This window comes from Trifolium pratense, linkage group LG6 (genome assembly GCF_020283565.1).
Source record: "Trifolium pratense cultivar HEN17-A07 linkage group LG6, ARS_RC_1.1, whole genome shotgun sequence".
NCBI classification, from domain to species: Eukaryota; Viridiplantae; Streptophyta; class Magnoliopsida; order Fabales; family Fabaceae; genus Trifolium; species Trifolium pratense.
The window spans coordinates 37,045,878-37,061,554 of NC_060064.1; the positions used below are offsets into that span (position 1 = coordinate 37,045,878).

At 32.4% G+C, this 15,677-nt stretch overlaps 2 protein-coding genes, 1 non-coding gene and 1 pseudogene across 3 annotated transcripts; 1 reads left to right on the forward strand and 3 right to left on the reverse strand.

Annotated features, from left to right (window-relative positions):
• The first annotated feature begins 3,505 nt into the window (after positions 1–3,505).
• On the forward strand, positions 3,506–8,029 carry LOC123892606 (short-chain dehydrogenase TIC 32 B, chloroplastic-like). Its single transcript, XM_045942434.1, has 7 exons — positions 3,506–3,962; positions 5,505–5,736; positions 6,484–6,563; positions 6,645–6,801; positions 6,887–6,965; positions 7,169–7,253; positions 7,654–8,029. Exons 1-7 carry the CDS (start codon positions 3,842–3,844, stop codon positions 7,872–7,874), a joined length of 975 nt encoding a protein of 324 aa, XP_045798390.1. The 5' UTR covers positions 3,506–3,841; the 3' UTR covers positions 7,875–8,029.
• Positions 8,030–8,360: 331 nt separating this feature from the next.
• Positions 8,361–9,065, reverse strand: LOC123892607. Its single transcript, XM_045942435.1, has one exon. It carries the CDS (start codon positions 8,837–8,839, stop codon positions 8,486–8,488), a length of 354 nt encoding a protein of 117 aa, XP_045798391.1. The 5' UTR covers positions 8,840–9,065; the 3' UTR covers positions 8,361–8,485.
• A 1,515-nt stretch (positions 9,066–10,580) lies between these two features.
• On the reverse strand, positions 10,581–14,805 carry LOC123893060 (annotated as a pseudogene).
• On the reverse strand, positions 13,068–13,262 carry LOC123893397. The gene has a single exon (XR_006803493.1). It is a non-coding gene; the product is annotated as a U2 spliceosomal RNA (small nuclear RNA).
• Positions 14,806–15,677: the final 872 nt, after the last annotated feature.

Consider the following 15,677-nt stretch of genomic DNA (forward strand, 5'->3'; position numbering starts at 1 on the left):
CCATGATATTACATCAGATGTATTCATTGGTTGGCCAATACCACAATTGATCAAGCTCATGGTTTTCTTCATGATATGTGACTAGGAAAGCATATACTTAAATTCCATCACATGTTGTTGATCCCAAAAGAGATTATCTCCTGTAGTGATTTGGTCCATAAGTCCATTGTAAAGTGCTTATTTGTTTTGTTCTTAGTTGACTTGAAAAACCAGAAAGCACTTATTCCAAAACGTGCTTGTTGTCAAAACTGCAGTCTGTCTGCTAAGAATGTTCTTAGAATGGTCTTGAAACAGCTTTGCAGGATTTTTACTTTGCAAGTGGTTTGTTAGAATCTATTTAATCTTATGCCACTCAAAAGCACTTGTTAGATAACAAAATGATCAGAATCATTTAAAATATAATTAAAGATGTTTGTAATCTTTAAAACATCAAAAGTGGATTTTGCCTCAACACATGGTTCGAAACTCGATACTCCCACTATTTCACCTTAAAAAACTGAAATTCTAGCCGCATAAAAAAATTACTCTCTAAGTCATGCATATTTTGAAGGTTTTAGCTTGTTTTCGGTTTGTTCTGGTCTCCACGTCGAAAGAATTGGGGCTGGTACGGTGGTGGTTTTTTGCCTAGGTGCTCGCGACAGATATGGGTGTGTGGTGGTTGTGACGGTTCTAAGTTGGGTTCTAAGTAGGGATGGTGGTGGCTGCTTCAGATCAATGAAGGGGTGGTGTGGTGGCGGTTGCGACGGTTCTGAGTTGGAGGTGTTGCGAGGGTGTGGTGTTGAAGTAGAGGTGTTGAAGTAGAGGTGTTGGTTTTGGCGCCGTCGGTGAGAGGTTGATGCTGTGTGTGATTGGTTTTCCTCAATACGGGATTCTATGACCGCTTACAAATCTCTTGAGATTTGCAAGACTCGTTTTTGAGTCTCTGATGGTTTCCAAATCTGTTGAGATTTGCAGGTTTTTTTGTATCTGGTCGACCTTTTTCACATCAGTGTTGACTGTTTGGAGTCGACTGCGAGCTGGGGACTTAGCTGCATAGATTTTCATTCTGTCGTTGTCCCATTAATTTTTGGCTCACAAAGCTGCTTTTTGTATTCTGATGGGTCGATCACTTTTGATTCGAGATCGGGAGTTAGAGTCTTAGGGCATCTTTTTGTGTCGGGTTGATGGTCCTCATTGGTGGTTTGGTGATAGTGGTATGTGCACTCGGTGGTCTGGTGACCGTGGAGTGTGTACTAGGTGGTGTCCGTCTTTTAGCTTTTTCATTGGTGTTCCGCTTATATATGACGTCTTTGTTTTGTAATTTCGTTTATCTCGGCATCTGTTCGTCTCGTGTAGAGACCAGTTATTATTAATAATATTTTTCCATTCAAAAAAAAAAAATAATAATTATAAGGATAAGGATAAATATTTAAAACTAACAGATTTAAAATAAATTAATTATTCCGACATTTTTCCTTAATATTTGTTATTTTTGTTAGAGGTTCTATCATCAAGTTGCTATAACTGTTTATAAATGGAAAATGCTTTAGTGTACGACACAAATTGTCGTCTAAACCGCACGACATATTATTCCAAGCGGTGGTTATACATTTCTTTAATTTTTTTTATATTTTTTTTCTATTTTGTTTTTTTGGTCAAGATGGTCATCCCAGGACCAATTTAATATCTAGCACTGTACTCCCTCCGTCCCAAAATATAAGCAAAAAGTGGTTAACCAAAATGAATTTATTTGGACTAAATTTTTAACCAAATACATCCACTTTGGTTGACCACTTTTTGCTTATATTTTGAGACGGAGGGAGTATATGATTTCTAGAGAGTATTGTGTCCAAAACCAAAATGATTTATAGAGTATTATATTTTTGATAAATTTTTATTAGGATTGGAAATGAGTCGAGTCAAACTCTTTTGAGCTCGACTCGATTCAATAAAAATTAGTTCAACTCGAAATTTGGTGTTTGAGTTCGACACAATTTTTTTTTCAACTTAAATTCGGGTTGTTTAACATTTACAAACAATTTAGTACTTATCGCTAGAGAAATAATTTTTTAGGTTCATAGAATATTTAATTAATATAATCTATGAACTAGAAATGAAGATTAGTCACCGTTAACTGCGAAAAAAATTTCATACCTATATCATGGTCACACATCAAATATTCTATAAATCTAAAAATATATTTACTTTTTTATAAGAAAAATTGGTGGAATAATACTTAAATTTCTCACGATGAGACCAAACTTAATGGTTTAATAGTAAAATGTTTTTGTAATTAACTAAGTACAAAAATATAATTTAACATTTGACTTATTTAATTTCCATTTATTTTAAGAATTTAATTGATATGTGCCGACGGTGTAAAATAATTTTACACTGTCAACCAATATCAACCATGTTTTCCGCCATATCACCCCACTTCACCCCACTTTCTTGATATATGACATGGCAAAATAGTGGTTGTTTATTGGACGATGGTGTAAAATTATTTTACACTGTCGGTGTATATATATCAATTAAACTCTTATTTTAATTAATCAAAAAGTGTCATTGGATGGACTTAATTAAGTAACAAAGGCTTGAGGCAAGTTAAGTAACGGTCGTGCAACATAGACGAACAAATCTGTCGTGCTGTATAGCACGGCTGTTTATAAATATTATTACAATAAATTTGTGCTCATCCAAACATTTTATATATTATACTTATACATTTTTTAAGCATATTATACTTATACTTATTACAAAAAAAAAAATGGTGTCCCTTTAAATACGAGCCATGGGCGGTCGCTCATCTCGACTGTGGTTAGGGTCACCCTGTCTTGTAGTGATGTTTGATATGATATGACATAGATTCGAACTTTCAATTTTTCATTTTTTAACAACTCTGAACGGACATAATTGAATGGTTCATTTGGTGAGACGAGATGCGACAAATGGTGGTGATGAAGCTCAAGCACGGTGGAAAAATGGTACTTGCAAAAATGTTAGCATTCTAACGCTCAAGTCAGTGACAACTAAAGATGAATGTGTATAAAATAGACGAAATGTATGTACCTTGAGAAAGTAGTTGGAATAAGCGTACGTCTTGAGGGTCCACAATATGAGTGGAATTAATAAATACCTCATGATAGAGGTCCTTTATCCGCTATTGATAGTGCATCATAAGAGAGCTAACACGAATCATTTATTCGCTATGGGCAGTGCACCGTAGAAGGGCGATGTGCCTTAACTTGGATGAGAGTGAACTGTTTTGAACCTAGACATTAAATGGACCGTCAATATAGTGAACATCAATGTAATTGATTAATCTAATTCAAAACTGAGTTCAGTATTTTATCACAGTATCTAAAATACAATAATACGATAAAGATAGTGAAATATGATTACAAAAATAGTTTTTTCTTTTGAATAAAAACAAAAAGCTTTAATGAACAAAGATAAGATGATAATGTACGGATTGAGTATTGCAGTGTTATAGCAGCGTTGAGGATTAAATAGATGATCTAAATTGCATCTAAATGAAAGTTACAACCTGGCAACCTCCAACCTCCAAAAATTTATGTTTCTTCCATCTTTATATACTTACTTTACTTACCCCCAATTCATTTCCTTACTTACCTCAATTAAGTACTTGGCCCCATCATATGTACTCTACACCTTATACCATATCCACCGCCTCATGCCCCCATCACATGTCTTACTATATAAATATATATATATACATCTTTGTAAAGTGAGTAACTTGTTTTGCATATGAGAAAGGAAATTAGTCTTTGAGGTTCTTTTTATTTAAAATATTTGAGTGCTATATACATACATACATACATACTAGTGGTAGTGGAAAATGGTGGGTATTATATCTTTGATAACTGGGATTGCTGGTCCAAGTGGGTTTGGGTCAGCTTCAACAGCAGATCAAGTTACAGAAGGAATTGATGCTAGCAACCTTACCATAATAATCACAGGTGAGTAGTACAAATTTGAATCATGTATTGTTTTTTATATAGATCAGAGTTATTATTATAAGCATGAATATGTATCACAAGTTTTGAAGAAGAGAAAATATTTTTGATATAGTAGAGCAAATGTTTTTTTTCCTTTATCATATGCAGAATTACTCGTAAGTTTCTTCCTTTATAAGAAGCATATAAAAGGTAGATAATTACTAACTTAATAAGAAGAAAGAACCGAAAATACAAAAAATTAGTTGACTAAAAAATAATCAATCGCATTTATGAAGTACAATTAATGTGACCCCAGCCTTGTAAATACAAGACAAGGCAACACAAAAAGGTAGTATGAGAGCATGTTTCATAAGAATTTTTTGAGAGGGAAAGGTATGGCCTTTGAGTCAATTTCATCTTCCGGATGCATCTCATGCTAATTATGCCGTGTGTCAAAGTTTTTATTTATTTAAATGATATATAAACTCAAAAACTAAACACAACTTACAACACAAATATGTCGGTACTACATATACATACATTGAATATGAGATAAATATGTAGACACCGGTAATAATATAAGAATTCAATATAATGATAAGTGTTGGTGTCGGACACTTTCGACACCGGAACACGCCTAATCCGATGCAACTTCTTTCTATGCTTCCATGGCGAACCTCTTCAACCTCTATGTAACCCCACTTCTCCGTCGACACTGACATCGCCCCGATGCTTGCACCGACCACCAACAAATGAAAACATGATCTTCGACCCACCAAATTTCATACTCTTTGAAGGTCGACGGCATAGTGACATATAAGGTCTGTTTGTTTCAGCTTTAAAAAAATGGATTTTTTTTTTTTGTATTTTTGAAAATAGATTTTCTAAAATTGTTTTTCAAAATATTACAAGTTTTTTTATATTAGTTTTTTCTAAATTCAAACATTAATTTTGACATCATATAACATAAACACACATTTTTGAAGATCAAAACATATTCAAAATCACAATTTTTTGAAAAAGTTGTATTTCAAAAATGATTTTTATGAAAATCTATTTGAAATAGCTTCAAAATTAAATGATTTTTCAAAATTTTGATATCCAAAAAAAGTTTCAATAAAATGATCAAATACCTAAAATAACATTTTAAGAATAACTATTCAAACCAAATTTTCATTTGAAGCTTTTATAAAAAAATTCTTTGTAAATTTTTTTTTACTCAAAATTATGTAACACTACAATAAAAATCTAAACAAACAGTCCAATAATATGGTGCATGAGATACATCCGGCTGGTGAGATTGAACTAAAGGCACCATACCTTTTCTGTCCAAAAGTCATGTCTTGAGGGCACATGTTAGCCAGATTCATTTTCTTTTTTTGCATGATTACAAAGTCTTCTCAACCCTCTTTTTGTTGTTGACTACTTTATTTAGAATCTAACCAATACTAAAACCAGGTGTATTTCATACTGTGTTGGAATTTTTGTGTTTAAGACTCTGTTTGACAATTGTCAAAAAGAGCTTAAATATAAGTGCTAAAATAGTGTTCTGTTGTAATGTAGGAGGAGCAAGTGGTATAGGTTTAGAGACAACAAGAGTTTTAGCTCTTAGAAAGGCACATGTCATAATCGGTGCAAGAAACATGGAATCTGCAGAGAAAGGCAAGCAACAAATAACACAAGAGAATAAATCTGCAAGAGTTGACATAATGAAACTGGACCTATGCTCAACTAAATCTGTCAGATCATTTGTCGACAACTTCATTGCTCTTGATCTTCCTCTCAACATCTTAATGTTTGTTCATTCATATACTAATTCTTTTATTTATTTATTTTAAACCATGAAATTATCTCTCTAATACTACAAAATGAAACAAATAATTTTTTTTATAATAAATAAAATAAATAATTTCAACTATTAATAATAAAATGAGATTAATTGTTATGCATTAATTAATTCTGTGTAAAACTTTATTTACAAATGCATTCAACCAAATCATATTATATAATGCCACTTTTATAGATTAGTTTTTAATATATCTCAACATATATTTATAAGGTATAATTTAATTGGTTTCATGTTTTTACATTAATTTTTTTTATAAGCTTTTACATTAATTATTATTAACGTATACAAATTGAATCCTAAGAAAATCAATAAATTGATATTGGACACCCTTAAAAATTTTAGAATAAATCATCAATTTTTTTTTTCTTTCTATTGCGATATCTTTAAATTAATTTTTAAAGCATATAAAAAATAATTAGTAGTTTCTAAAGTATATAAACATTCATTATAACATCTTAATAACAAAGACTAAATTAACATATTTTGTATATTTTAGGAATTAAATTTATGGTATTACTTTTTTTTATGCATATGTACTCCATAATTGATCTTGTTTATTTCATACTAAAGTGTTGCTTATTTAGAGAATCAAGATGCTTTAACCATTACTTTCATATATCTACAAAGTTTAGGTAGAATATATTAAAGTTAGACACTATAAATTTGGATTAAATCATTGACTTTAAATGTCAGAAACAATGCTGGAATAATGTTCTGCCCCTTCAAGCTATCAGATGAGGGGATTGAGATGCAATTTGCAACAAACCATCTTGGTAATTTCTCATTAATCATGCATGTAATTATTGTATTAAACCTTATTATGTATTAATTCTAATCCCTTTTGCATTTCTTAGGCCATTTCCTCTTAACAAATCTTCTTCTTGACAAAATGAAACAAACTGCAAAAACAACTGGAATAGAGGGAAGGATCATAAATCTATCATCAATTGCTCATAGATACACTTACTGCAGAAAGGGGATTAGATTTGATAAGATCAATGATAAAAAAGGGTACTTTTCCTTTTACTTCACTGAATAATTTCTTACTTCAAAACATTAATTTTTTTTAAAAAAATTGCTAAACCTTTAATTTCAGTTATTCTAAGAAGAAGGCCTATGGACAATCCAAGTTAGCCAACATATTACATGCAAATGAACTCTCTCGTCGCCTACAGGTAGGCGACCGTATATTTTTTTTATAGACAAATGTTAGTAGTATATTATTTTTTCACGAGAGTTTAAACTCGATCGTTTAATTAACTCATTTAAACCTTAGTATTAATCAATTGAATCAATTGAATTACATTAATTACAATCTAGATTATAGTGGACTAGTAACGGAGTATGTATTAATTTGGTGTCTCACATTTGTCAACAGGAAGAAGGTGTGAACATTACAGCTAATTCTGTCCACCCAGGAGTGATCATGACTCCTCTTATGAGATACTCTTCTTACCTTATGCGTATGTTAAAAAATTCATTAATCCTCCATGATTTTATTTTGGCTAAATTGCACTTTGCCCCCTAACTTTTACAAACTTACGATTTTAGCCCCAACTATCATAGTAACACTTTTGGTCTCCTAACTTTAGTCCATTTTACAAAAGGTTGACCTCTCGGTGCTTTTGAACAAGTCAACTGTCAACGCACAAGTGGACAATGACTCACATACTACGTCAACAAATCAACGCATACGTGGACATCGACTCACATGACATGTTGACGTGACATGTTAACCATTGTCCACGTGTGCGCTGATTTGGTCAAAATCAATTGGGGCCAAAAATGCTATTATGAAAGTTAAGGGCCCAAAATTGTTATATTGGATGAGATTGATTTATATACTCCATTATTTTTATGCAGACTTCTTTAAGATATTCAGCTTTTACATTTGGAAGAACGTTCCACAGGGAGCAGCCACTACATGCTATGTTGCACTTCACCCAAATGTGAAAGGTGTAACTGGAAAGTACTTTGTGGATTGCAATGAACTCAAGCCAAGTGCATTTGCAAAAAATAAACAATTAGCTAAGAAACTTTGGGATTTCAGTAACAAATTGATCAATTCAATTTCAAAAGCTTGATTGAGAACACTTGGGCTTTGTTTGGTTCACCATTATCATATATTATATGTTACATTATGTAATGTACTAATTAAGCTACTCTTTTGATTACGGTTAAAATTTCTTGTTCTATGAGAATGTTTCTAAACAAGGTTGTTGTGATGTGATTATTGTCATTGCTATCATATTTATTTTACATATTAGTCTATTAATTTTGAAGGTTTTGTGGATTTAGAAATTTATGAGTATTAGTCAAAGTCTTAAGATACATATTCAAACGAGAATGACCAATATGGTTCAAAGAGTAGAGAACAAATAAATGAGCAATTTCATCAATGAGAACGTTGAAATCAAGTTTACAATATTATAATAATTTCATTGTTTGGATTTACAAAGGCCAATGACACCAAAATTTAGATGAATTGGATTTGTAGGCTCACAAAGACTACGACATGTAGTACAAACACTTCAGATTGAACACATGTCTCCCTCATCGTAGAAGTCAACCACAAACGTGATTCTGACAAATGTAGTTACATTCAATCACTTTTACTCCCTCATCGTGTGAAAAAGTATATCCGAAGTCAACGTGAATCTCGAAGAGTAGTCAACATGCATCTCGAAGAGTTAGATTATGTTTCCACAAACAATCCAACAGCTCTCACAAGGCAAGTAGAAGCTGCTACAATCAAAGCAGCAAAGATTGGTGGAACAATGAAATCAATCTTAGATTTCACAAACAAACGAGAAGGAAAGCATAGAATTTCTCCAGGAACATCCAATGGCATTCTAATGAACCCATCATTTGTACACTTCTGAGAGAACAAAGAGGCTGGAGATATAGCGGAAACAAACGTCACCTGCGGCGAGATTGACGCAACGGCCACCGTCATTGTTAATAGCATTATCCAAGTGGTTGCATAAGTAAGTATTGGCCATGGTGTTGGAAAGTGTAAACGGAAGAAGTTAGAGAACCATAAAGACATTTTTATGAGATGAAGAAATTGTAAGTTGTTGGTGTTTTTTGGTTTGGTATTTATGTTTATAGAATTGGTATGAAATAGGTGCGAAACTACCTAATCTAACTACTTTTGAGTTATGAGGATGTTGGTGATTTTGGTATGGAAAAATGGGGTACAAAGAACCAATGAGGGTAGAAGTGGAGCACGACTTGAGAGTCATATGATGGCTTAGTTGACCAAGTTTTGTGGTGTGGAATTTTGGGCGTAATTTATGGTGGGTTTGGTTTAGTTGATGTTAGTTTAGACTTAAGACCAAAGAAAAAGCTACTCCACAACATTAATTAAAATATATAAGACAAAAAAACAAATTAGTTTATAGAGAATGAATTTATAAGCTAATTTATAGTTTACAGCAAATAAGCTATTTGATTGTATTTATACTGATCGATAAAATTAGCAATTAAACTAACTTATAAATATGAAATAATAAGCTATAATCTAGTGGAAAAAAAAGGTTACCAAACATGTCTTTTTTTCATGCGAGCTTATAAGCAATAAGTCATAAATTCAAAAATTGGCATTACCAAACATAACATAACCTTAATATCTTTTATTTATATTTATAAATTGGATATCTTTCACGCACACGTAATTCTTTGAGAGTTGGATAGAACCATAAGACAAAATTCTCCTTCAGATGAATTCGAATTCAGAACCTCTAATTTAATTAGAAGAGACCAAAACCATTTTGTTTAAGCGTTCTTCTTAGGTAACAAAATGATTTTTTTTTACGGTAGGTAACAAAATGATTGTTTTGTCACAATTTTGACACCTCTTTCAACTAAAGAAAATAGGCTAAATTGTACTTTTGGCCCCTTAAGTTTCAGAAAGTTGCGATTTTGATCCCCTATATTTCAAAATAGCACTTTTGGCCCCCTAAGTTTCAGGAAGTTGCAATTTTGACCCCCTATGTTTCAAAATAGCACTTTTGGCCCCCTAAATTTCAAAAAGTTGCTATTTTGGCCTCCTATGTTTCAAAATAGCAATTTTGGCCCCCTATGTTTACCCCTTTTGCAAAATGAAAGTTCAAGACACTTTTCTAAATGGAAGTTCAAGACACTTTTCTAAATCAAAATGACATAACAAATCAAGTCATTACATATATGAAGTCATTACATAATTAAAAAGACATAACAAAAAGCACGAAGAGTTTTCAATTTCCATTGTTTCCTATTTTTAGATTTGGAATTAGGTTTTTTTTTTTACGTATAGTGAAAAATCCTTTTGAATAAACGTCACGAAGTATTTGGTTAATTCTTTAGGATTTGAGATTATATATGTGTGTTAGTGAAAGAATAAATTTTTTTTTTTTTTAACGTAGTGAAAGAATAAATTTAAAGCATGTGACTTCTTCCTTTTATTTTTTTATTCTTTTAGTTTTTTTAATTTTAAGATGACAAAAAAATGTTGATGTGGCAGCTGAGTCACTTAAGTGACTTGCCACATCAACTTTGACTCGATCAAAATTGACCTTTTGCAAAAGGGGTAAAGATAGGGGCCAAAAGTGCTATTTTGAAACATAGGTGGCCAAAATCGCAACTACTGAAACTTAGGGGGCCAAAATTGCTATTTTGAAACATAGGGGGCCAAAATCGCAACTTTTTGAAACTTAGGGGGCTATAAGTGCTATTTTGAAACATAAGGGGCCAAAATTGCAAGTTTCTGAAACTTAGGGGGCCAAAAGTGCAATTTAGCCAAGAAAATATGACCATAAAATAAAGACATAGAACGAACTGATGTGTTCTTTTCAGACAAATAAGAACATAGTGTATATAAAATCTATCTATTATGGTTGGTTGGAGTTGTAGCAACATTGAAATTCACTCATTAGTGGAGGATGATGATTTTTTTCCCCACCTTGAGAGTCAACCATAGGAAACTAAATAATGACAAGCATAGGAAAACCAGCATGATTGTTATGAATGTCTGCAATGAGATGTGTGGGGATAAAAAGAACACCGTAGCAATTGTAGTACTCTGCCATATCTTCAGTTGTGCAAAAGTTCCTTCCTACACCACAAACACAGTAAAAAAATTTACATAAGATCATTGTTGAGTGTCTTAGTTGTGTGCTAAATTTTTTTTGCATAAATTATTGAGTGTTACATTGAATTATTTGATTGATTGTTTAAAATTTATTTCCTTGCAAAATATCTTGGGATTAAATTTAAGGTAAAAATAGTGTTTAACTCATGTTAGCGAATTTCGGTTTACCCTTTCGATTATTCCTCTGTAATGTGAAGATTCCGTCCTTTTAACCCCTCGTTGAATATACTGGCTTAAGATTCCGCATAAATGATGACACCTGACATACTTAGTGAGAGGGTAAACCGAAATTTACTAACATTAAATAGGGCAAAAGGATGGAATTTGAAGTCATAATATTCAATTAGGGGTTAAAATCTTCAAATTACAGAGAAGTAATCGGAAAAAAAAAAAAAAGATATTACAGAGAAATAAATCGAAATTTGCTAACATTCCAGGAATAAACACTATTTAACCCCTAAATTTATAATGTTCGTAATTGACTGTGTTGGTTTTTATGCGTCTAAATAACACATAAAATAATATGTATAGTATACCGTGTCATGATTAAATAGCATTGCTAGCAAAACATTGAGTTGTGTCGCTAAAACTCCATCACCAATGCCCATTAAAGCAGCCATAAAGAGTATATAGGAAGTACCAAGAAATCTACTAGGTATGCTGCATTATTAGTAGAAATGGAAAATAAAACTATAGGTAAAATGAAATAACATAAGGAAAATGAATGATATTCATCAACTTTAGCCAATTGAACATTACTAAGGGAATACTACTAACCTGAAATCTAGCAGAAGTAAGACTAGTACAATTGCTTGAGCAAAAGCACCAAAGAAAACTATTGATGTTATAGATTTGAGACCAGAGGTGAGACGACCAGCAACAAAAGAACACTGTCATGTTATAAAAATTTAGAAAATAAATAAATAATACATATATATGTTTTAGAAAAATGTTAGTGGGTTATGTTAGTTTCAAGGGTAGGAATCTTGAACCTCTTGATTAGTATTTTTTCTCGGTGTTCCTTAATTTACGCTGAGATTATTTTTTCGAGTGGATCAAATAGTTATAACATCATTTAAATTAAATAAACCTAATATATTGTCGATTAAAACTTATTCTTTTAATCATCAAGACAAAGGTTCGATTCACATTTTCAGCATTTAGAGCTTTGACCCCAGTCCATGAGTAGATTCGTCCCTACCAATTGAGCTGCCTTATCTGTACTATATATGTTGAGAAGGGAATTTCGACAATCCCATACTTACTATTCCATCAAAGGCCCCATATGATGCCATTGCAATACCAACACCAGAAACTCCAATTGCAGGAGTTACAACATGCTTGGTGAATTCCGCCCTGTGAAAAGATATTTCATTAACAAATAGTTATAAAGGACTAACACAGACGCAAACACATAGCCATTAATAACAACTAACCACATCTACTAGTGTCGTGTTAGGATTCGACATGTGTTGGTGTTAGACACCAAACACACATTCAACCTGAAGTGTCAGTGCTATACAACCGAATGGTACAAAATAAGAAATTACCATACAAATGCTTCTTGTAGACCTGAATATGCAATAAGAGGTATGATCAACAACATCTTTGTATCAGATAATGAACTCATGAGTGATCTACTTAGAGAATTGAAAGATGATGATTCACTTGCATCATCATCAGTGCCTAATATTTTGTTCTCATTTGTACTATTGCTACTCCTTTTACTCAGGAAACACATTAGTATTGCACCAAATGTCACAAAAGAAAGGAATACAACAAACAATAAAGTTGTGCTACTTGTACTTCCCTCCTGTATGATGAACAAACAACAACAATTCTTAATTTGCTAACAAGAATGGATTAATCAAACAAATTGTTTTAAGAACATTTGCAAAATGTAAGGATTAACCACCACATACATTCTTGAGTAGAGCAAATGCAATAAGATTTCCAATAAACTGCAAAATAGTTATTAGAACAAGAGAATCAAATTTTGAATTATAAATATTTTGACGATATAAGTCATATTTTTTACCCCAACACATGATTTTAAAAATAAAATAAATGATAATCGAAAAAACATTATTTCTTTCACTTAGGCCCAAAGAGACCCTTAAATAACAAAACTTAAAAACTAGATTTGGTGGGGTGCGCCAGCCTATGCAATAGTGCAACGCATGGGCGACACACGAAAAGCCCAATAGCAAGCTATTGTAATGGCTCCTCCCCCTCAAAAAAGTAATTTAATATCGTGTGATCCATTGGACCACATATCAGATATTAAACTGATAAGAACAGATACTACACTTGATCTTAGCCAAAAGGCCGAGAAAGGTATGAATTGAACAATGCACTTGCTTCTAGTTTTATATCTAAAACTTGCTCACTTCCTTTCTTGACTCACCGATGTGGGACTTTTTCACAACAGCAATGAACTCACTCATTGGTACTACAAACCATTCATTGTATGCATGTGTGTTTATGAGGTTAACAAAGATCAATTACCAAGGAGAATCTCATGTCAACAAAACATTTTAGAGATCTTTCATTGAATATGCTAAGAACTGGAGGTAGTAGTTTTCATTCAATGAAACAAAAACAATTGATTAATATACCTGATTGAGTGCATACAGACCAAAAAATAGTCCATTGAAGTTGCCAATTATTGTACCTTCATGGAAATTACTATCTGTTGCATGACTTCGAGCAGTGGTAATTAAATGTTCCCTGACAGATGAAAATAAAATCAGTATAAATTAAATGTGTGAAAGTAATGAAAATTTGAAGGAACTATGGAACATTAACATGGTTGTTACATGTAAGTACCTGTCCAACCCATATTATAGAAGCACAAAATCCTAAATACAAAGAGGCAGGAACTAGTGTATACCTGCAGGAGATGTGCATAATATAAGTTAGTAGTATTATTCAAGAACTACTATAACTCAAATAATAATTGAAAACATTCATAAACTCATACTCAATGAGGGAACAAAATTTATAAAAAAAATAACCATTTTTTGAATTTCATATCTAATTAACTCACCACTCTGAGAGTTTCTATGGTATATTCGAAAATTTGAACATTTTCACTCAGATTTCAAACATAAAAAAAAATCTCATAGTTGTGTGTAAGTTTTATGTGAGGTTTGTTGCTTCGTCGATAGACAAATAAAGAAGTGAACGAACATAAAAAAAATTAAATAAAGATACTCACACTGTCACACACTAACCAATTGGGCTTCAAATTTGCAGCAACATAGAACCAATAACCAGTTGTGCCAATCATCAAAGAATTTTTTGTTCCGAGAAGTCGCACCACCAAAGAAGCAAACAAAGAGAAAAATGTGAAAGACAAATACAATATCCCTAGTGAAGTACAGTAGTACCCAAGTTATGATCCTGAAAAATTAATAACTCATCAAATTTACTAATAATGAATGATACAATTACTTAAGCTAACGAATGAGACTAACAGTGTTGAGAGTGCTTTGTAAATTTTGAGTGGCTCCATAAGCTAGAAAGATTAATAGAAATGCTAAGCTTAAAATATGAACATCTCTGGTATGACTTTTAGTTGGTTGAAGCTGCGATTCAGTTTTTTCCATTTGTTATTTATCTATCTATCTACAGACTTAAAAATCATTGAAACATAGTATAATGTTACGTAATTACTCTCCGGTATTTAATATATAAAAAATTACAAAAACAGAAAGACTAAATGAATTGTTAATTTGAATATGCACTTAATAATATTATACTAGTGGGAGAAATTCACCTCCCATTGCATATAAAATGCAATATCCTTAAGCTATGCATTCATGGAGACACTTAACATTAAAAATCTAAGAATAATCTTTTTGGAGAGATACACTGGGAGTTTTTAGGGAATATAATATCTCGCATTAAATATCATGTTGTCTTGTTCATTGGGCAAACTTTAGGGTAAAGGTAAACAATTTGTTGGCTCTTGAGTTTGCTATTGAGCTATACACATTCTGGATACTATCACAAGTAAAAGTTATTTTCTAACGAGAAGCGGCCTATAGCTTTTTTTTTACAATAATATGTTGAATAGTCGGAGTTGAAACTCCGGTCATCCACTTATCCACTTTAAAGGTGGAATTTCTAGTTACTAGACTACTTAACAAAAATTTAAAAATATGTTGAAGATATATGTTTTTTCTTTTTTTTTTAACAGCAAATATATTATTACCCAGGTCTCTGCACAAGACGAAAAAGACCGGTATAAAAGTAACTACATAACAAGGCGCTGTATATATGCGGAACGCCGAAAATAAACACCAAAACAAACACCAGCTAAAAGAGGTCCACCTCCTAAACCCAAAAATAGAAAGGCACCAGAAGACACCAACTCAGCCCCAAAAGTTGCCACTAGATCGACTCTAACCCCCGATCTCGAATAAAAAATGATCGACCCATCAAAATCTAAAAAACAACTCCTACAGCCTAAAAGCTGATGAGACAACGGATAGACAGACAAGTCTCAGCTCGAAGACACCCTACATTCTAGACGACGACAAAGGCAACACACGCGATAGCAACCGGAAGAACAGTCTCAGCTCGCAGACCACCTCAAAACAGTGAAACATCGACGCAGAAGAGGTCAACCAGAAACACAAGAAACCTGCAAATCTCAACAGATTTGGACACCAACAGAGACTCAAAAAGAATCCTGCAAATCTCAACTGATTTGGAAAGCGGTCAGAGAATCAAGTATCCTAGAAAACCA

Bases quoted from the DNA above. Each gene is read 5' to 3' on its own strand.
- LOC123892606 (XM_045942434.1), top strand. From the start codon at position 3,842: ATGGTGGGTATTATATCTTTGATAACTGGGATTGCTGGTCCAAGTGGG. The intron at 5,737-6,483 runs GTTTGTTCATTC...TTTAAATGTCAG, and splicing joins CTTCCTCTCAACATCTTAAT to AAACAATGCTGGAATAATGT. The intron at 6,966-7,168 runs GTAGGCGACCGT...ATTTGTCAACAG, and splicing joins AACTCTCTCGTCGCCTACAG to GAAGAAGGTGTGAACATTAC.
- LOC123892607 (XM_045942435.1), bottom strand. From the start codon at position 8,839: ATGTCTTTATGGTTCTCTAACTTCTTCCGTTTACACTTTCCAACACCA.